The 21755-nt window shown below is 41.7% G+C and overlaps 2 protein-coding genes across 5 annotated transcripts in view; one reads left to right on the forward strand and one right to left on the reverse strand.

Moving 5' to 3' along the window:
- Fam114a2 (family with sequence similarity 114 member A2) overlaps positions 1–104 on the reverse strand; it is a 36544-nt gene extending 36440 nt beyond the window's left edge. For 2 of the 4 annotated variants that reach the window (XM_027427441.2, XM_027427440.2), the window contains exon 1: positions 9–104. The gene's annotated coding sequence lies outside the window, so the exon portion shown is untranslated. The remainder of the gene's footprint in view (positions 1–8) is intronic. The other 2 variants (XM_027427442.2, XM_027427443.2) reach the window with 2 other exon arrangements.
- On the forward strand, positions 61–20345 carry Mfap3 (microfibril associated protein 3). Its single transcript, XM_027427445.2, has 3 exons — positions 61–177; positions 13238–13675; positions 15960–20345. Exons 2-3 carry the CDS (start codon positions 13402–13404, stop codon positions 16742–16744), a joined length of 1059 nt encoding a protein of 352 aa, XP_027283246.1. The 5' UTR covers positions 61–177; positions 13238–13401; the 3' UTR covers positions 16745–20345.
- The last annotated feature ends 1410 nt before the right edge of the window (positions 20346–21755 follow it).

The raw sequence follows: 21755 nt of genomic DNA on the forward strand, positions 1-21755 counted from the left end.
GCCCTCACCAGGAAGCCCCGCAGTCCAGACACCGCCCCTCACCGCGGCTACGGCCGCCAGCTCGCCACTCCGACGGTCACGGAAGTACTCCTGACCTCCGTACGGAGGCGGGGTCTCCTTCAAGCAGTGCTTCCGGGTCAACCATCAGCTGGGGCGGAAGGACCTGACTCCCGTGCGGTGAGTAAATACTCTGCTCAGGTAGCTCCCTGAGAGATACGGCTGCTTGGGGCTGGGCGCGGAGGGTGCGGGGATGTCCGCCCTTCGGGAAAGCCTGGTGTGGGTGTGGGTGTGGGGGTCCCGCCGAGAAGTGTTTACAGAATACTAGAGAGGGCCAGCGACGCCCCGGGTCACACCGGGAAACCACTGAAGACCCTGCTCTCAGCTCACTGCTAAGGCGGTGGGGAAGGGAGACCACAAATAGGTCAAAACAGCGGTATCTGAGATGGTAATTAAGTGCTTTATCGAAGTTTAAATGAGGTGATGGAAAAGGAACTGAGTGAGGAAGTGAAAAAGAGGAAGCCTTCTGCCTATCTGGAATAGGAGTAGAGCTTTGCAAGAAGAGAGAGAATCGCAAAGGGAGACCACACGCAAGGAGGGAGATGAGAACAGAGACCTGGGCACTAGTCTTTGTCGGGTCAGTGCCAAGAAGTTTGACTTTTAATCTGGAACTTGTCGGAAAGTAATTAAAGGTTTCTAAGCAAGAAGGTGACGTGCTTTTGATTTGTAATTTTAGGGTTCTCTGATGCTCACTGAGTGTGTCGCTCCATTTGCCCCTGAGCAGTTTGAATGCACAAAACGCCAACAGACATTTAATGCCAAGAAGGCATTAAACACAATTTGGTTAATAAAAAAAAAAGGAGGGGGGAAACACCTGAAGCCCAAAGAGGCAAAGATTTGCTTTCAAGTGTACAGATCGTGTGTGGTGTATAGCTCAGTGATAGTGCGTTTGCCTGTTGTGTACAATGCCCTGGGTTTAATCTCTAGCACCTAAAACCAATCAAACGAACAAACAAACAAACAAACAAAAAGGATCCAGGCTTCCTCCTCCTATTCAGTCTCCTTATATCAGTGTCCGGATGTAATTACCACTTTCTAAAACCCTTTGACTATTTTCCTTTATTTTTTGATGATAATTCCTTAAATTTTGGCACACTGATGTTATCTGGTTCCTTACTAATGCCTGTTTCTTTGAAGTAGGATTGCAAGGCTAGCCTTGGCTAAATTGTGAATTCTAGGCCAGCCAGAGCTAAATAATCACATCCTATCTCAAACAAAAGTGTCTAGTCAACAAATAAGCTAAAAGTATAAAATGGATTTCTTCTGGTTTTCTTTTGTAAAGGAAAATGTATAGAATAAGAGTGTATCTTGGTCAGCTACTAACCATCTTTTACACATTGCCATTATTAATATAGCAACAATTGTGGTATTTTGGTCTTGGGAATCCATTGCACTTAAATTTACCAAGAATTTCAAATGGTTGTGTTTAAATAGATTGTAACTACCAATAATTTCCATGTAAGAAATCAAAATCGGCTGGGCAGTGGTAGTGCATGCCTTTAATCCAGCACCCGGGAGGTAGAGGCTGGAGGATCTCTGAGTTAGAGGCCAGCCTGGTCTACAAAGTGAGCTCCAGAACAGCCAAGGCTACACAGAGAAACCCTGTCTTGAAGGAAAAAAAAAAATAAGAAGAAAGAAATCAAAATCACTCAAAAAATTAGCTTAATTTAAAATAGTAAGTTCATTAAATGGTAACTGAGATTTCTATAAAGAATATTTTCCAGTTGGAAGTACTGTCGAGTGTCTGTAATCCCAGCTCTTGGGAGATGGAAATACAGGCAGGAGTTCAAATTTATCTTGGGCCAGTCTGAACTACATGAGACATTTTCTCAAAAACAACAAAAGTGTAATTTCTCTAATGCTTGGCTTCCTAAAATAGTTAGGTTCTGGTTTCTCCTGTGTTCTCTGGAAGTATGAATATCCTTGTGTAACCTTTAGAAAAATTTTGTTGTCACATGTGAGCAGGGACGTGAAACTGTTTCAGGGACACCTAGGACTCCGTGTTCCACATGTGGGAATTGCTGAATTGCAGTATTATCATGACAGTTAACAGAAATGTAAGCTTGATTTGTAAATCAGTACAGCTATAATTTGAGAGAGGCCAGAACTCAACATCTTTAATGTAAGCACCATAGATTAATTGGTATTTTCTCCAAGTTGAGTTTGCAAAGCCATTTATAGATCAAATTCTCTGGAGTGCCATTTCTAAAGAAGAAAAGTCAACAACAACAAAAGGCTGTTTCCTTCTCTTCTGATCTCCTTATAAACAGTTTCCAGAGTCTAAAAATGAAAAACTAGTTTGAAGTTTTTGACCCAACACCTTTCCTCCTCTCAGACTGATACTCATCCAAATTCCAAATGTTGCACCCTTCCTCAGAAAGTGGCCCCTGTCAAAGGCTGAGGTTTTTCAGGCTGACATGCTTACCCTAACGGGCTTCTAAATAGAGATAGCTGGAAGGAAATGGTCTTACTGACCTGACCAAGCAAAGAAACCCCTGAATACAGAGGGCAGGGGGAGAATTTGGGTAAGTAGGTTTCCTGAATAACAGGAGATGAGAATTGCAAGTAATAGAATCTTCATGGGAAGATATTGCTGGGGAAGGGAAATGATAAGCAAAAAGAGCAACTAGAACCAGAACATTAAGTTGAAAGTTATTTAGAGACAGTAGAGACTAAGACACAGATAATTGAAGCTTACGGGCTGGAAACATTGTATGATTTTAGTCAAAGAAAGGTATGGTGGTGGAATCAGCCTCCAGATATGGAAACTAAAACTTCCAGAGCACATCTCAGCAAGTGATAGAGGTGCAGCTAAAGATTGTGCCAAAAATAAAGCGTGCCTACTTCAAGCAGTTTATGCATGTGTGCACTGCTGCCTACATATGCAGTTTCTGGAGAGTTCCAGCTGCTAACTAGAGTTTTAAGCTTATCTCTTGGATAGTGAAATGTCCCCTAATAGATTTTGTCTTTCTCTGAAAGACAGTATTTGGATATATCACAAAGAAGTTGGATTGAATTTAGAGTGTGGTACCCAGATGATAAAAGGACTGTGATTTGGGTAGATACAGTTGACCTAACTGGAAAATATCTAAAAAGTGTAATAATGACAACAGCATGTATTTATAATGTCCCCACATTCATACTTTCAGACATTCCAAGATCATTACTGCTAATAACCTCATTTAAAGGCTTTTCCAGCCTGGGCTTCACCCAGAGCAAGGACTGAGTACTTACAACTCCAGAACCCATTCTCCTAGCCTCTAACCTACATAATCCTATCATTTTAGCATTACAAAACTGGAAAGATTATGTGGATACCCTCTAAGCTGTGTAGACAGGTAGGTCTGGAATTACCATGAGGGGTTGTATCCACTGAGTTAAAAATACAGTGAGGTCCATGAACATTGATGCAAAAATTCTCAATAAAATATTGGCAAATCGAATCCAAGAACACATCAGCAAAATCATCCATCCCGATCAAGTAGGCTTCATCCCAGGGATGCAAGGATGGTTCAACATATGAAAATCCATCAATGTAATCCACCATATAAATAGACTGAGGAAAAAAATCACATGATTATCTCACTAGATGCCAAAAAAGCCTTTAACAAAATCCAACACCCCTTCATGATAAAGGTCCTGGAGAAATCAGGGATAACAGGAACATACCTCAACATAATAAAAGCAATATACAACAAGCCAACAGCCAACATCAAATTAAATGGTGAGAAACTCAATGCAATTCCTCTAAAATCAGGAACAAGGCAAGGCTGTCCACTCTCTCCATACCTCTTCAATATTGTCCTTGAAGTTCTAGCTAGAGCAATAAGACAACAAAAGGAGATTAAGGGAATACAAATCGGAAAGGAAGAAGTCAAACTCTCACTATTTGCAGATGATATGATAGTCTACATAAGTGACCTGAAAAACTCAACAAGGGAACTCCTACAGCTGATAAACACCTTCAGCAAAGTGGCAGCATACAAGATTAACTCAAAAAAATCTGTAGCCCTACTATATACAGATGACACATTGGTGGAGAAAGAAATCAGAGAAGCATCACCCTTTACAATTGTCACAAACAACATAAAATACCTTGGAGTAACACTAACCAAAAAAGTGAAAGACCTGTACCGACAGAATTTTGAGTCTCTAAAGAAAGAAATTAAAGAAGATACCCGAAAATGGAAAGATCTCCCATGCTCTTGGATAGGCAGGATCAACATAGTAAAAATGGCAATCTTACCAAAAGCCATCTACAGATTCAATGCAATCCCCATCAAAATCCCAACACAATTCTTCACTGACCTTGAAAAAACAATTCTCAACTTTATATGGAGAAACAAAAGCCAAACAACCTGTACAATAGAGGAACTTCTGGAGGCATCACCATCCCTAACTTTAAGCTCTATTACAGAGCTATAGTCCTGAAAACAGCATGGTATTGACACAAAAATAGACAGGTAGACCAATGGAATAGAATTGAAAACCCTGATATTAACCCACACACCTGTGAACACCTGATTTTTGACAAACAATCCAAATATATATGCTGGAACAAAGAGAACATCTTCAACAAATGGTGCTGGCATAACTGGATGCAAACATGTAGAAGACTATAGATAGACCCAAGCCTTTCACCCTGCACAAAACTTAAGTCCTAATGGATTAAAGACCTCAACATAAACCCAGCCACACTGAACCTACTAGAAGATAAAGTGGGAAATACCTTTGAATTAATCGGTACAGGAGACCGCTTCCTGAACATAACACCAGTAGCACAGGCACTGAGATCAACAATTAATAAATGGGACCTCCTGAAACTGAGAAGCTTCTGTAAGGCAAAGGACATAGTCAGCAAGACAAAACAACAGCCCACAGACTGGGAAAAGATATTTACCAACCCCACATCTGACAGAGGGCTGATCTCCAAAATATACAAAGAACTCAAGAAGCTATTCTCGAAAACACCAAACAATCCAATTAAAAATGGGGTACAGAACTAAATAGACAATTCTCAATAGAGGAATCTAAAATGGCTGAAAGGCACATAAGAAAGTGCTCAACATCCTTAGTCATTAGGGAAATGCAAATCAAAACAACTCTGAGATACCATCTTACTCCTGTCAGAATGGCTAAAATCAAAAATACCAATGACAGTTTATGCTGGAGAGGATACGGAGAAAGAGGAACACTCCTCCACTGCTGGTGGAAGTGCCAACTTGTACAGCCACTGTGGAAATCAGTATGGCAACTCCTCAAGAAAATGGGAATGAGTCTACCACAAGATCTAGCAATTCCACTCCTAGGCATATACCCAAATGAAGCACATTCATATAACAAGGACATATGTTCAACCATGTTCATAGCATTATTTGTAATAGCCAGAAACTGGAAGCAGCCTAGATGCCCCTCAACCGAAGAATCGATAGAGAAATTGTGGTACATTTACACAATGGAGTACTACTCAGCAGAAAAAAACAATGGAATCTTGAAATTTGCAGGAAAATGGATGGAACTCAAAGAAACCATTCTGAGTGAGGTAACCCAATCACAAAAAGACAAACATGATATGTACTCACTTGTATGTGGACCTGCTTTATGATACATAGTAGTGACCATGCTTTATCAGAGCTGTTTTTAATGATGTTGCTCAGAATGGTTTCCTCCCAGATGATGACTGAGAAGCTAATTTAAAAAAAAAAAAAAAATGGTGCCAAGTATCACAAGAGTAACAGAACTGTGCTGTTTTCTGGGATTTTGTTTTTTACTTTTTTGTTGTTGTTGTTTGTTTTCTTGTTTTTGTTTCTTTGTTTTTTTGTTCTTTTTTTAAATGGAGTGTGCTGGATGTCTCTACAATTTTGTTCAAATAACTGCAGAACCTGGAAAAGCTGTTGCTGCTATTGATGCATAACATATTGCCATTATTGGTCTTTTTATATAAGTATAAATATATATATATAATATATATATATATATATATATATATATATATTTGAAACTCAAATATGTGATGAATCCAAGGTGTTTCAGTGAGTGCTCACCTGTGCATGCAAATTTGATTTCATCTTTAGTAAGTAGTAAAGTTACATGCTTGCCAAAAAAAATACTAATAGTAATAAGTGACACACTGGAAGACAAATGGCACACAATTTCAAATTTATGTGTAACCTAGAAATGATGAACTTATGAGAGCAGAGAGCAGAATTGTGGCTATTAGGCTTCAATGTGGGTCTTTTTAACAATGGGGAAATGATTGGTTTAAGGATATAAAACTGCAGTTGGACAAGAGGCATGGACTCTGTGATGTCTTGAGGTCTACTGAGAGCATGATAAATATGGTTGATAACAATATGCTATACTTTAAAAGTTGTGAGATAGTATACTTTAAGTGTTCTCAAAACAAAAATGATGAATATGTGTGATATAACATGTTAATTGGTTTAATTTAGCCATGCCATTGTGAACATACTGTATTATGTATCATAATTGTGCATGACTTTATTTATGAGCTAAATAAATGAATGGAAAAAAAAGAAAAAAAATACAGTGAGATCTTTCTCAGTTTCAGACTACAGCGGGGAGAAAAGGGGATGGAGAAGTCCTGAATCTAAGCCTGTTTCACAGATATCTTAACATCCACTCACAGTCACTGTTAGGGCAAAAGGATAAAAGTTAGAATGATCCTGGGATTTAAACAAATCTCCAAAAAGGATGAATACAGAAAATGTTTTTTATTGTGCCAGAAAATATGTTGACATTTGAGTTGAGATTGCCCATATGTCTAGTGGACTCCAGAATATGACTGGAAATATAGACTAGAAATGTTTAAGTAAATAGCCCTCAAAATGATGTCTTCATTATTATTATTATTATTCAAATTATATTATTATTATTATTATTCAAATAATAGTAATTTTAAATGTGTGTGTGTGTGTGTAGGTAGGTAGGTAAGTGTGTGTGTATGGGAACAAGCAGTGTGTGTGCCATGGTGCATATGTGGAGGTCAGAGGACAACGTTGTGGTCAGTTCTCCCCTTCCATCTTTGTGTGGGTCCCAGGCTTGCTCAACTGGTGTCTATACCCACTAGGCCATCTCTTTGGCCCCAGAACTTTGTAATGTCACAGGTCCCCATGGCAACACTGGCAGTAAGCAGCACAACTGTGTTTGCTCTTTGCAGTGGATGGAGGGTACACACAAGCTGCTCTCCATTTGCTTCCCTCCTTGCCAGCTCAGAATGCCACTTTGTCATCTGTGTGGCAGTTTGTCGAGCGCCTCTACTTTGCACATGTGACTGAAGGCAAAGCAGAGCGGCTGCGCTGTAAATACAGCAAGGAGCAGTTAATTATGGAGAATAAGACATTAGTATCCTGCTGTAATTGGAGTGAAAAACATTGCCATCTGGGCGCCAGTGTTCTCCCCCTTGACTTATCCCAGAGTGATTTCCACAAGCGGCAGTTTCCTCAGCCAACTTAATACTGAGCCCCCGGAAGGAAGTCAGCCACACTGCTTCCTTGTTTGCTTCTGTTGAGAATCAGAGCCGAATGGAAATATTTCTTCACTCAGAGTTGGCAGGAACAGCAGCCAAGCAGTCTGCTATGACAGTGAAGGCTGTTCTCTTCATGACTTTTAAATTAATAGTCATTATTCATAATGGTTTTCTTGGGTAAATCATCTACATTTCTGCTTATTTGTGATCCTAACATGTTAGCTGCTACACTGAGAATAACAGGCTTGATGTTGGAAGTGCCAAGTTTGAAAGTGGGCCGCACTCCTAAAATTCATGACTCCTTCTTTTTTCTTGCTTTCACAGCACAGTTGCACTTCCTTCAGCACTGCTCATGCCATCGTGTGTGTGTGTGTGTGTGTGTGTGTGTGTGTGTGTGTGTGTGTGTGTGTGTGTGTGTGTAGTTAGCTGTTTTTACCCCCAGATTCTAAACCAGTTTGTAAATTCCTGAGTGTATGGAACCAGAGTCTGACCCACATGACCAGCACTTGAAGCATTGGTACTTCACTCTGTCTTTGATGGGTTCCTGATTAATTGATGTAAAGTCAGGCAATGATTGAGCAGTGACAGTTGCTAACCTCCATCATCACTGCTGATGAAAAGGAAATGGTCACTGGATGAGGTTTTGGTTACAGAAACTACCAAAGCTATCTTAAGATTTCATATGAGGAATAAACCATGAGTATCTGAAGCCTCACTCCCCTTCTGCTGTCACCTTGGACTTTGTCACTGTTGTCTCCAACTGCTCAACACCTCCCACCTGCAAGTGGGTTCTATGGCTGACATCACAAGGCCTTACTGCTCTGAAGTGGCTGGTGCTGACTGGCCACTGGAGACTGTTGTCAGATCTGGTTTTCTCCTGGCATGAAGTCAGGTTCAGCCTGCTCTGCTCCCTTTGGCATAGGACCAGCTTCAGGGCAGCTGTAGTGTCTCTCTAGACCCTGTTTTGAAGGGGTTTGTGAACCCCTAGCCCACACAAATGCCTGAGTCAGTATAAAACAAAGACTGACCACATGTTGGCCACAGGGCACTTAGCTCAAAACACCCCACAGTGCAGTGGTTCTCAAACTTCCTAATGCGTTGACACTTAATACAGTTGTGGGTGATCCCATCCATAAAATTTTGTTGCTACTTCATAATGGTAATTTTGCTACTGTTATGAATTATAATGTAACTGATATGCAGGATATCAGTTATGCAACCCCTGTGAAAGTGGCATCAGATGCCCAAAGGGATGGAGATCACAAGTTGAGAACTGCTGCCAGAGTGTAAAGAGAATAACTGGAGATGGATGATTCTCCTACCTAACCATTTCCCTCCATTTACTTCCTTATTTGCAAGGTAAGCCTTAATGATTTTTGGTTTTAATTTTGAATAAATCAGATAAAGATGTTTATTTCTTTAAGGGGAAGAAAAAGTCATTGGTCCCAGGCACTTGAATTCTATAGAAGCCAAAGCAGCATGTATGGTGGCCTCTTTCACCACCTCCTGCTCTGTCTTCTCATGGCTTTCTCTTCTCCTCATACCTCTTGTCCTGTCCCTCAGCTTTCCATTGTAGGTAGGCTGAACCAAACTGTCTCAACCCCCTGAATGCCTGTTCCTCTCAAATGACCCTAAATGTCTCCATCCTAAATCCCAAAAACAAAGGTTTCAGTTAGCTTACTTAACTACAGGGTTGACCCAAACAGAGGTGGGGCTTGAAAAGGGACCCACGGGATAAGTGGATCCTAAGGAAGCTTGTCTGCCACAAATACAGGGCACAGGTAATGTGACATATAGTGCCCCTTATGACTCATGTTATTGCAAAATACTGATTTGTGGCGAGACCGTAAGAAAAGTGATGTTTTGAATTGAAAGTTGAGATTCCAGCAGTGCCTCCCCATCCCAGAGTATTACATAGTTGTGTGGCATTCTGAGTAAAAGTGCTCAATGGTGTAACTGTCAGATGGTGTTCGTGTAAGCACATCTAAAAAACCATCAACAGAAACAACTGGAGTGCACTTAGGGAGTGTTGTTGCATGAATTACCTCTAGTTACCACTCTCCTGGAAGAATAGGTACTGTTGTTTTTCCTACTTTAAAGATGAGGGAACAAGACACAGATTTTAAGTCCTTTGTAAAAAACCACAGGGCTGGCTAGAATCCAGGCCTGAATGGTCATCTAGGAAACCAGGCTCAAGTCTGCACTCTGCACCTCTGCCACCCTGACTTTATCAGATTGCAGGCATTCAGTTGAACCAGTGCAGAGGAGGCCAGAGCCAAGACGGAATGTGACAGCTCAGCTCTGTGGAAGGAAGTGTTTAGCAGTCTAGAGAACCATTAGCAAGGCTAGCAGAGAGGAGAAGAGCTTTTGGAGCTGCCTGATGTCAGTCCAGGGACCCTTGCCTCAGAATTACCCAGGATGCTAATCTAAGCCCAAATCAGATCTTTGTTTGTTTGTTTTTGTTTTTCAATACAGGGTTTCTCTGTGCAACAGCTCTGACTGTTCTGGAACTAGCTCTGAAGACCAGGCTGTCCTCAAACTCACAGAGATCCGCCTGCCTCTGCCTCCCAAGTGTTGGAATTAAAAGTGTATGCCACCACCACCTGGCCAGATCCATATTTTTAAGAGCTCTCTGGATGATGGTAATATGTAGATGGGTTTGAATTCCTGGATTTGGTGGTTGTTTTTTGTTTTGTTTTGTTTTGTTTTGTTTTGTTTACTTCCACATTTTTCCTTTAGTACCAAGTAATGAAGAAGTTGCAAGTCCCTTTGAAAAATGCCTGTACACTTGAAAATAAAAGCAGCAATTCAGTATTACTCTAGAGGTACTGCCACCTGGTTCAAGCTCAGAAATAAACACCCATTATGTTTATAGGGAAAGCAAAATCCTGGTTTTTAGCGTGGAGACCCACATTCTCATCTATTCACGTTTCTACTGAGCACATTCTAGGTGCCAACCTGTCAGAGGACATACATTGTACCAGATGCTACCCGAGGGGGAGATGCAGGAGGACTCAGAATGTGGAGCTATGCTCACTGCAGAAAGCCTCCCCAAGAAGTAAACAATGCAGTAGATACAAGGGATGGACAGATCAAGAATGGAACTGCTCATTTAGAAGGCCAGGCACAAGCAAAGGACAGAGGGGTTACTGGTCAAGAGGTGTACAGGAAAGAGCCACAAGCTGTAATAACAAGTACATCTCGGGAAAAAAAAAAAAAAAAAAAACTCAGGAAGCAGACAATGCTGGATTCTGATTCGGAAAGCAAAGATACTGAGTTGGATTCTTGGTTCTGACATGAAATCAGGGATAGCCTCAGGAATTGTAATGCTGGGTACATAAGGGATATACTTGTCCAACAACAAGAATCCACGAGGTCAAAGAATGGAGGAGTCAAGAGGCATGGCTCACTTGTGGAATGGGCATGACTGTAGGGTCAAGGCAATGAGAGAAGAACACAGCATGGGGACAGACCTTCCTCTGACACACACATTAGGCAATGACTGGCAGCAGTCCTCACACCACAAGGCTACAAAGATAGTGGGTATCCATCGCTAAGCCTGAAGCAGGTGGCAGAAACTCTGGAGTGAGTAGTTTTTACATTCAACCATGTAGGTGATTTTATACACAGAAGTGGTATGCAGTTTCCTTTTAAAATAAATACATAAAAAGAAAATGAGTGGATTTAAAGGTTTTGCTTTAGTCAATAGTAAAAAGTATGGCAGTGATGTGAATAACATTTCGAAGTTTAATTCAGATGAACCTGGGAACTCCCTGTCCAAGTCCCAGGGAAAACTTGGAACACTCATCACGAGAACTGCTATTACAGAAAGAAGACAAAGTCATGTCTGTCACATATAGCTCATCTTCAGTGACCAAGAGCTTGAAGCTTATACTAGCACAGAGCCTGGCTCCTGGTCCTCATCAGTGTTTGTGCCTGTTACCTCAGTTATTAGATCAGACTGTCCCATTAACTTCTGGCATAATCCTAACTAACAAGTTACCACTGTGGAGTCTATAAAGTAAGCTAAATCATTTATTTAGTGCCCAAGGCTGTTTCCTTCTTTGCCATTTTACTGGGTTTTTAAGAAGAAATGGATGTGAACACATTTAATCTATCCTGTAGAGACAAAGTCTGAAGTTTGTTTTATTCTAAATAGTCTATCCTTAAATTTTAAAGTTTGAGATTTTTTTATTGTCACTATTCATCCAGTCCTTCAAGAGCTTAATGAAAATTAAATGACATTTTAAAACTTGTAATTCAGACTTTGAGGGTGTAATGACAAAATACAATGACCCATTGGTTTTTATGTTCTGTGATCAAGCAGCCTTCCTGTGAGTATAAAAGTAGATAAGCATCATCTCCAAAGCTAATTACCTTGGACTTTGACAAGAAATAAAGCAGAGTCTCTCGACATATTTATAGAAGTGTAAATTGACATTTACCTTGCAAGCTGGTGGGTTTAAGTGGGGAATCAAATTAGCAAGAAGAAAATAATAAACACCTGGACTCAGCCAGGCGGTGGTAGCCACGCCTTTAGTCCCAGAACTTGGGAGGTAGAGGCAGGCAAATCTGTGTGAGTTCAAGGCCAGCCTGGTCTACAAAGCTACTCAGAGAAACCCTGTCTCGAAAAAACAAGAAGAAGAAGAGAAAAAAAAAAAAAAAACTGGACTCTACCTAGATTTTTATTTTGTTTTTTAGTAGTAGTTTCTTCTACCAAGTCTAATAGTATTTTCTTGTAATTATATATTGTTTCTGCCAACTACACCCTTAAGATGTCAATTTTGTTAGACTTCAGTCGCAAAATTTGTTAATTTTACATACCATTAAATATTCTTTTTTTTGGGGGGGGGGAGCTGGTGAGATGGCTCAGAGGTTAAGAGCACTGACTGCTCTTCCAGAGGTCCTGAGTTCAATTCCCAGCAACCACATGGTGGCTCATAACCATCCATTATAAGATCTGGTGCCCTCTTCCGGCCTGCAGGCAGACATGCAGGAAGAACATTGTATACAAAATAAATAAAATCTTTAAAAAATATATTTTTTTGTCTCTTAGTTGTAAAGAAGATGCTAATTTTTGTATAGCATTCTGAGAAAGAGATGTACAGTTAGAACTCTGTCTGGTCATAGTCATGTAGGTCATACTGGTTTTTGTTTTTGTTTTTGTTTTTTCCTGACAAAGCCAGGTTCTACCTTGGATGTCCCTGAATTATTTGTTTAATCTGCATACATAGTTGGATTACATGGATTCTGATCTCTATGGTAATGAATAAGACATATCAATTTCTTTACATACTGATACAGCATATGGTAGTGGTACAGATTGAAATAAAAGATTGTTAAACTATATTTCAGCTCTCATTGTCTCCCTGTTGCATAGAAATTGTCCAAGTGAAATGGAATCTCAGCATTTAGAACCAGCATCCTTTGAGAGTCTCTCATCCTTCCTTCAATGGGCAGATGAGAAAGCAGAAGCCCAGAGAAAGCTGCGTGCCAAGATGTGGGCACTGGCAGCAAGGTCTGATTGGACTCAGTCTGGTGGTGCCATGCTCAGCACTGCTTCTCCATCTCTGTGACATGGTGCAATCATGCCTGATGTCAGCACTGGTTACTTAATTGGTTTCATGTCTATTCATTTCTTTACCCCATGATGAATTTCAGTTAGGTTAACACTATGTGGCTTTCTTGTAGGCTGGCCTCCACACTCATCCTTTTAATTGTGAAATCCTCAGCACACTCTTGGACCACTTCTTCGGAAACCTTTTAGACCAGCAGCAAGTCATTCGCTGTGATCCTGTTCAGCATAGCCACATTTGAGTTTTCCAAGTCTAAAGAGAACTGGTTTTGGTTTTCCCATGAAGCTGCATCATTGTCTGTCCATCTTACTGGTGGTCACTCTTGTGCCAGCTGTTCTGGTTTTGGAAGATGTGGCCCCGTTGGGAACAAATCAGAGTTCCTACAATGCATCATTTCTCCCAAGCTTTGAACTCTCAGCAGGTTCCTACTCTGGTGATGATGTCATCATAGCCAAAGAGGGAACAAATGTTTCCCTGGAGTGTCTTCTCACAATGGATCAGTATGGAGATGTCTACTGGTACAACTCAAAAGGACGGCGGCTACATGGCAGAGGTAATTCTATACGGTGTAGTCAGCCAAGTGACTCAATCCTGCTTTGGGGGGTTATAACATACTGAGCAAGAATTCTCTAAGATGGGCTAGCTTCAAAGGGAGTTAGAAATACAGTTCAGTGGTTGAGCACTTTCCAAGAATGCACAAAGCCCTGGGTTTGATCCGGGTGGGGGGTTGAGGGAGTAATGTCTGAAGTATTATACCTATCAAAAAGAACAAAATAATTATAATTATTTAACAAAAAAAGGATAGGTATAAATAGGTAAGCTACTTTCTTCCTGTTGAATTTTTCTTCTACTTTTTGTTGTTGTTGTTATTCATTTGTTTTGTTTTGAGCAAAATATTATAGTTCAGGTTCACCAGGAACTCTAGCCATGAATGACTTTGAACTCCAGATCATCCTGCCTCCAAAGTGCTGGGATTATTGGCATGCCCCACCATGCCCAACTTCAACTTTTTTTTTTCCTAATTGAACCTTCATTTGCTTAAAAACAAAGTTTTTCTTTTAATCTTTATTTCTGTTGTAAGAATTGCACAATGATGGGTCATCAAGATAGCTCAGGAAGTAAAGGCACTTGCCATCAAGCCTGGCAACTTTGTACCCATATCATAGAGATAGTAAACCAACTTCGACAAGTTGTCTTCTGATGTCCATACATACACTAGTATGTGGACCCATACATACACCACACACACACACACACACACACTTAAACATATATATATATATATATATATATATATTCTTATATTTTTTACATATATATAATTTTTTAAAGGATTGAACACTGATAGTCTAGTCAAGGTTTACTTTTCATTGGGTGTTTATTTTGTTGTTCTTCGTGTGGATTTTTTGATGCATATCTTAATCTAGACTAATTCTTGTACTAGTATTCTGTCCGATCTTTGAGGAACTGAAGAGGTAGGTACCTCTGTGGTTAAGAGCACTGGCTGCTCTTCCAGAGAACTCAGCATCCATTTGGCAGCACACAACTGTCTGTAACTCCAGTTTCAGGGGACCAGATATCCTTTTCTGACCTCTATAGGTGTGAGGTATGCATGTGGTACATAGACATATATGCAAGCAAAACATGTTTATACATAAAATAAAAGTAAATCTTTAAAACAACAACAACGAAAAAGAAAGATCAAGCCAGGTAGTAATGGGGCACACCCTTAATCACAGCATTCAGGAGGCAGATCTTTGAGTTCAAGGCCAGTCTGGTCTACAGAGTGAGTTCCCGGACAGCCAGGACTATATAAAGAAACCCTGTCTCAGAGAGACAGAGAGAAGGAAGATCTTTGTGATAAATACTTGAGTTACAAAACACCTCAAAGAGAAGTTACCATGAAAGCCAAAATGATGAAGTTGTCCCAGAATCCCCCATAAACTAAACTTAAGGAAACACTTAAAACAGAATGTATTTATTCCTAAAACTAAAAGTCAGGTGATCTTTCCTTCTCAAATACCCATTTGCTAAGCGGTGGAGTATGTGTCAGTGCTAAGTCCTCTCCTAGCAAACCCAGGTTGGTTCTCCAGCACCATACACTGAAAGTATAGTTATCTCTTTCCAGGTGCTGTAGTAAGATACCCTGACAAAAGGCGCTTGGGAAGAAAAGATTTGTTATAGTTCACAGTTCCAGGTTACATCTGTTGTTGCAGGGAAGCCAGTGGCAGTAGCTCAAAACAGCTGGTTGTATTACATCCACAGTCAAGAAGCAGAGAGACATGAAAGCATGCTGCTGCTCAGCTCAACTGCTACAGGTCATCAGGCTTAGTGAGGAGTGCCTTTACCCACTAAACTATCTCCAGCTTTTTAAAAATAACCTCGGTAGATTGTTATACGAGTTTATGATTAAAAAAAAAGTAAGCAACATTTCAATAAAGATAAGAGCACATAGCCCATCGCCCCATAAACAAACTCTCTATACTTTTGAGACATGTCCATCTCAGGTATGGAAATGCGTAGGTAGCAGCATGGTGTAGTCTCACACACATGGGTGAGGATGTCTTTGAAAGATTGGTCCTTGGGGTCTATGTGGATGCTTGGTGTCTGGCTGTGAGAAGGAATTGCTGGCCTTAGGATGGTCAGGAAGATCTATTCCCATTACTTGTTTTTTGCTAATAGAATCCTAGTAAAGCATGGCAGTACTTTCTGATTTTTAGCATGATTGAAACAGTAGAGCCTAACAGACCAGCTACAATAGTTTTATGAAAATGGAAATAGTGGCAAGGCAGTTGATCTCTTTTGTAATTTTTTTTCATTTCTGTTGAATTTGTTAGGTGAAAAATGGTTGGTTTCTGATAACCACCTAAATATCACCAATGTAGCCTTTGATGACCGTGGGCTCTATACGTGTATCGTCACTTCTCCAACTCGTGCCTCCTACTCAGTCACCCTCCGAGTGATCTTCACCTCTGGAGACATGAGTGTCTACTATATGGTTGTCTGCCTGATCGCCTTCACAATCACACTCATCCTGAATGTCACTCGGCTATGCCTGATGAGCACCCATCTCCGAAAGACGGAGAAGGCCATCAATGAGTTCTTTAGGACTGAGGGGGCTGAAAAACTCCAGAAGGCCTTTGAGATAGCAAAGCGCATCCCCATCATCACCTCAGCCAAAACCCTGGAGCTTGCCAAGGTCACCCAGTTTAAGACTATGGAGTTCGCCCGCTACATTGAAGAACTGGCCAGAAGTATCCCTCTCCCACCCCTTATTCTGAACTGCCGGGCCTTTGTTGAGGAAATGTTTGAGGCTGTGCGAGTAGATGACCCTGATGACTTGGGAGAGAGAATTAAGGAGAGACCTGCCTTGGATGCTCAAGGTAGCATCTATGTGATTAACCCAGAGCTGGGCCGCAGTAACTCACCTGGTGGAGATTCGGATGATGGCTCTCTAAGTGAGCAAGGCCAGGAGATAGCAGTCCAGGTGTCCGTCCACCTTCAGTCAGAGACTAAAAGTATTGGGACAGATTCTCAAGACAGCAGTCACTTCAGCACATCTGATGACCCTGCGCCAGCTGAGGGCAGCACTCACCACAGAGACCGAGCCTGTGACAATTGACAGCCTGCCCAGTGCTCAGGAAAAGAGCCTGCTATGAGGACATAAGATTATTACAAGATGGCCAGGGTCTTCTGTTTAACCTTAAGCACATCAGGCCATGATTTGCCAAAGTCCTTGTGACAAGACAACATTTTTCTGATATTTGGTCATTTTCTTTAAGGTTGCTGGTGTGATGTGTGCTAAGATTGAAAAGCACCTAAGCTGTGAGACTTCTTTTCTGGTCACAGTTTTTTTCTTTGGCTCATGTGTGACACCTTGAAGCCCCGGTTTCCCCATCAGTGAAATGAGGGATTTGTTCTCAGTGAGTTGTATCTGGCCCAGCACTTCTTACCTGTCTCACCTCTAAGTCAGCCTTTCACTAGACCTTTGGTCCCTCTTTTGAGACTTTATTCTGCACTCTAGTTGTCTTCACCAGTGCCACACAGGGAGATGCTCTGCCCTGGAGAATGAACAGTGAACATGTGACTACAAGTGCTGTGGCAGGCAGATCTTTTCATTGAGGCACCACTGTGTTACACAGATCAAAAGAGTAAATTGCCATAAGAAAACCACTCTCACTGGGTGTGATAGCATGCGCCTTTAATCTCAGCACATGGGGAGACAGAAACGAGCAGATCCCTGAGTTCGAGAGCAGCCTGACCTATGGAACAAGTTCCAGTACAGCTAGGGCTACACAGAAAAACCCTGTCTTGAAAAACTCAAGGGAAAAAAAAAGAAGAAGAAAAGAAAAACCAGTCTCCGTGAGAAATGTGTCGTCCTTGGGAGTACATCCTGTCTTTTTAGCTTACCAAGACCTTTAGTCCAGCAAGGCTGGCCTTGACACCCCCAAAGAATGTTTTCTGTGTTTTGTGAGCAAGAATGATGTCAAGTCATCTCTTTCAAATCATCAGTTTTGATACTTTTTAATAATGTCTCAGGCTTCCTCTTCTTGAAAGTACTGAATTCCCAGGTAGGCTCTGTTTGGGTCCAGAACTGCAGAATCCACTTGAGAGCAAGCCCAGCAACATACTGCCCTCTGTGGTCCTTATTCTGGTGCTAAAGGTGATACACCTCTTCTTGTCTTGTTGAGACTCTTCATTGCTGGTAGTTTTGTTCTTCAGAGGCATCCTTTTGAGTGAGGGCTGCATTTGCAGCCTTTCTGAAGCACTTGCCTGAAATCAGATATGATCACTGTGTTCAGTGAGTTATTGTATTAAAACAGACAATCCAGATATAAGGAGGGAAATGGCAGGTAGTGCCACCTGGCTCATCCGAGTACAGTAAGCACTGAAGCTGCCACTTCCCGCCTAGCCAAGAGTGACATGACAGATTATAAATAATCTTCACAGTCATCTCCTCAGCTGCAGGAAGCTCTTGTAGAATTTTAACATCATGGCCGTGGAGCTCAATTCGATGCTTCGCTTCATTTGGCTTCTGGTTGTGGAAGCATTTCTTGAACTAGAAGGTCCTGAGGGAACTGTGCAGAGGAGGTGTTCATTGGAATTTAATTTGAAGTATCAAACAAACAGAGGACAATGGGAAATTCATAGTGTAACCAGTGAACTCAGTGCCTGCCTTTGTCCAGGCTTATCAGATACGACGCCTCTGCTCTGGACAGCGTGAACGAATCGGTGTGCAGCTTTATCAGGTGGCATAAGGATAATATGGTAATGCTGCCTTTTCTCTCTCTCAGGCTGTTTCCATGGAAACCTCCAGAGCCAAACAAAAGCTACCAATCATTTAACCAAAAAGCCTGCCTTGGCTCAGATGTGTATTTCTTTAAGGAAAGCTGTTTTCATACATTTGGCTATAGAACAAGGGCTCTTGAACATATCCTAAATTATAGAACACGTTTTCCCCTCTTTATACTGTTCTCTGGACATATTAAAATTAAGAATTAAGAATCTCTTCTGTGGGGTCAGTCTCCTGATTGTCCCTCAGATCTGCAGTCCCTCACCTGATAAAGCAAGGTTGGGGTCACTTCTTACAATGAAGTTTGTTGCCTTAAATACTAGTTTTACACCACATGTTCCTAGAAGGGACATTAATGTCTTGAACTTTAAGGTAGACATATTTAATGACCAGAGCTTCAGAAAATAGTACTTTAAAAAATAGAAACTACCAGAACAGTTGGGCCACTCCAGTGTAGCCTGGGTCATTCAGCACAAAAACATAAGACAGGCACGGGGTGTGGTAGAACACACCTGTAATCCCAATTTAGATTGTAAATTCTAAACCAGCCTGATCTATCTAGCAAATCCCAGCCTCTGGGCATGTAGCTGGGGATGGGGTCAGTTTTCCTGCATGCACTAAGCCTGGATTTGAACCCTCCACCAGTGGTATCCTACCTGGAGGTCAAAGCAACCACCCTGCTTTGAGCCTTCGGAGTTCTATCACCAAGGGTAGGTCAAACTACCCTTGGTGGAGGAGGGGCAGGCTTGCAAAACTTGTTTTCAAGTGAAGAGCGCAGTTGTCAGTATGGTCTGTGTCTAATCAAACCAAATAGACTTCAGAGGCTCATCCATTTGTAAACCTTCACCTTAGTTGTTGTTACCACCTGGTGTCATTATCTTTCTGTCTTGCTGAATTTTATAGGTTAGTTTTTTTTTTTTTTAATACCTTTAAGCAACAAAATGTGTCTAAAATAGGTCTGTCGCCATATTGTAAATTTTGTATTGTCATTTAATGTACTTCAGTGTCCTTACAGAATTAAATAGTGGCTCATAAATCTACCAAAAGCTGCGATTTTAGCATCTTCATGCACTCCTTCCACACATGCACTTTTTGAGTTGATGCCCTGTTGTGTTTATAGCAGTTTGGTAACCCCAGTCCTCAAAGTCGTGTCTATTATGGTTTAAATATCTTTTTATAAAGCAGATCTTGCCATATTTTCCAGCCTGGCTTCAAATTTGTGATCCTCCAGTGTTAGCCTCCTGAATACTAGGATTACAGCATGACTGCCATGCTGGCCTTCATCTGCCTATATAGCTTAGGCTGGCCTTGAACTTGAAGCAATCTTCTTGCTTTTGCCTCTCAAACACTGGGGTTACAAGTATATGCCACTGTTCCTGACTTTTAGGCTTGATTCTTGAGTCAGGCCCAGTAAGCTTGTCTGTTTCCTGTCCACTACACATTGATAGAAACATTATCAGAACTGCTGACCCTGGGATAATTGTGAGAAAGCCCCTCCTGCTACTTTGCCTCCCTTCCACGAGCTTAAGGTCAAATCCCCACCCGAGTGCCACTTCCTCTTCACTCTCCGAAACTCAAGAGCCCTTGGGCCAATGCTTTCTATACCCTGTATGTGGTTTCACCCTACAGCAGACTAAGCTGGTCCCTGACCATCCCGGGAGGCTGCATGCTTGCTGTCTAGAGCCCAACTCAGCACAGCCCTGGCCTCATCCCCACACCAGGGATTGGAACTAATGCATCCTATTTCCAGAGCCACGGTCTTCTCACCTGGGCAGGATCGTTAACAACACTCAGCCTCATGAATACTTCTGGGTGCTTATGGATTTGTCTTGAAAAAGGAAATGAGTGTTGTTTGATAGTACTTGTGTCTCAACCATTATTTTTATAAAAACTTGAATTAAAAACTCAGAGCAGACTGTTGTACATCAAATAGAGTGTTTATTTGAGTCCACAGATTAGGTTTCTTATATGACCCAGTTTGATCTCTTTTCAAACATATTTTATGTGTAAGACTATTTGCTTGCATGTATGTCTGTACATCACTGGCATGCCTGGTGCCTGAGGAGGTCAGAAGAGAGTGTTAGATCCCCTGGAAACTGGAGCTGTGGACGGTTGGAAGCTACCATGTAGGAGGTTGGCAACTAAACCCAGGTCCCTATAAGAGCAGCAAGTGCCCTAACCTGCTTAGCCCTCTGTCCAGCCCCTGAAGTTTGATCTTGATGATTGCAAACAAGAGTGTATTTGAATGCAGTGTGATTGTTTCAATACAGCATTCTCCTAATCTGTGTGGTGCCATGAGCCACACTTTGGTGAGTACCCTTCCCACAGCAAGCCAGCAGATAACTGTCACTCTGGACCCAAACAACACAGCTTCCTACTTGGGAAGTGAAGTTCTCCATGACTAGGAAGCAGATCCAACCAAGGCCTGGGGGTCAGAGGACTGGTGTGTGTTCCTAGTGTGTCATGTTCATGAGCTTCAACAGCTGGAAGCGCTGGCTCTGGGAGAAGTGTGGTGTTAGCACTACTGACAGAACCCAGCAGGAAAGGAGAAAAGCAAGGGTGGGACATACAGTCATTACTCAGGTGCCACAGGCTCTGGGGAGTAAAGATCTAGCTGTGACTTTCAGTGGCAAAAGACATGATCCTGATGCCACCACTGGCTTTTGGAGTCCAAGGTGGATGTGTGGAATTTGATGTTAATTATTTCAAAGAGGAGTGAAAGGTTCAGGCATTATGCTGGCCTGCCCCTGTTACCTGGTGGAATCCACTCAGGCAATACCCTGGTCAGCCCAAGGTTCCATGGGAAAGAAGTCTGCACGCAGGTGCAGAGGACCCCTTTAAAAGATAGGCCCCTGCCCCTTTACGCTCTCTCTCTCTCTCTCTCTCTCTCTCTCTCTCTCTCTGCTCTCCCATCTCTGTTTCCCCTCTCTGTCTCTCTATGGCGACCGGCCATGGCGGTCAGCCATTTACCCCTGTTCCTCCTCTTAGTCTACCTATTCTGCCGAGCCTTATAATAAACTTATAGTCAATATGTCTGTCTCAGCAATTTCTCTTTTCTTCTTTTTAAACAAAACAATAACAAGGAGTACATTTAAATCCACCACACACTTCAGCATTTATTCACTGGGCTAGGTGATGAGTTGATGATGCCTAATGGTGGTAGAATCCACATGAGGATTCGCAGAAACAGCATAACAAAATGTGGTTTGCTTAGCATGGTGTATAGTGAAAAGGCTGCATCAGACTGTTAGCCATGTCCAAATGATACACAAGACAGCCACAAGTTCCTCACACCACTCAGAATTGCATCTAGCTGTGTGCTGAGGCAACCTGAGCATGG

Source organism: Cricetulus griseus, chromosome 7 (assembly GCF_003668045.3).
Source record: "Cricetulus griseus strain 17A/GY chromosome 7, alternate assembly CriGri-PICRH-1.0, whole genome shotgun sequence".
NCBI lineage: Eukaryota > Metazoa > Chordata > Mammalia > Rodentia > Cricetidae > Cricetulus > Cricetulus griseus.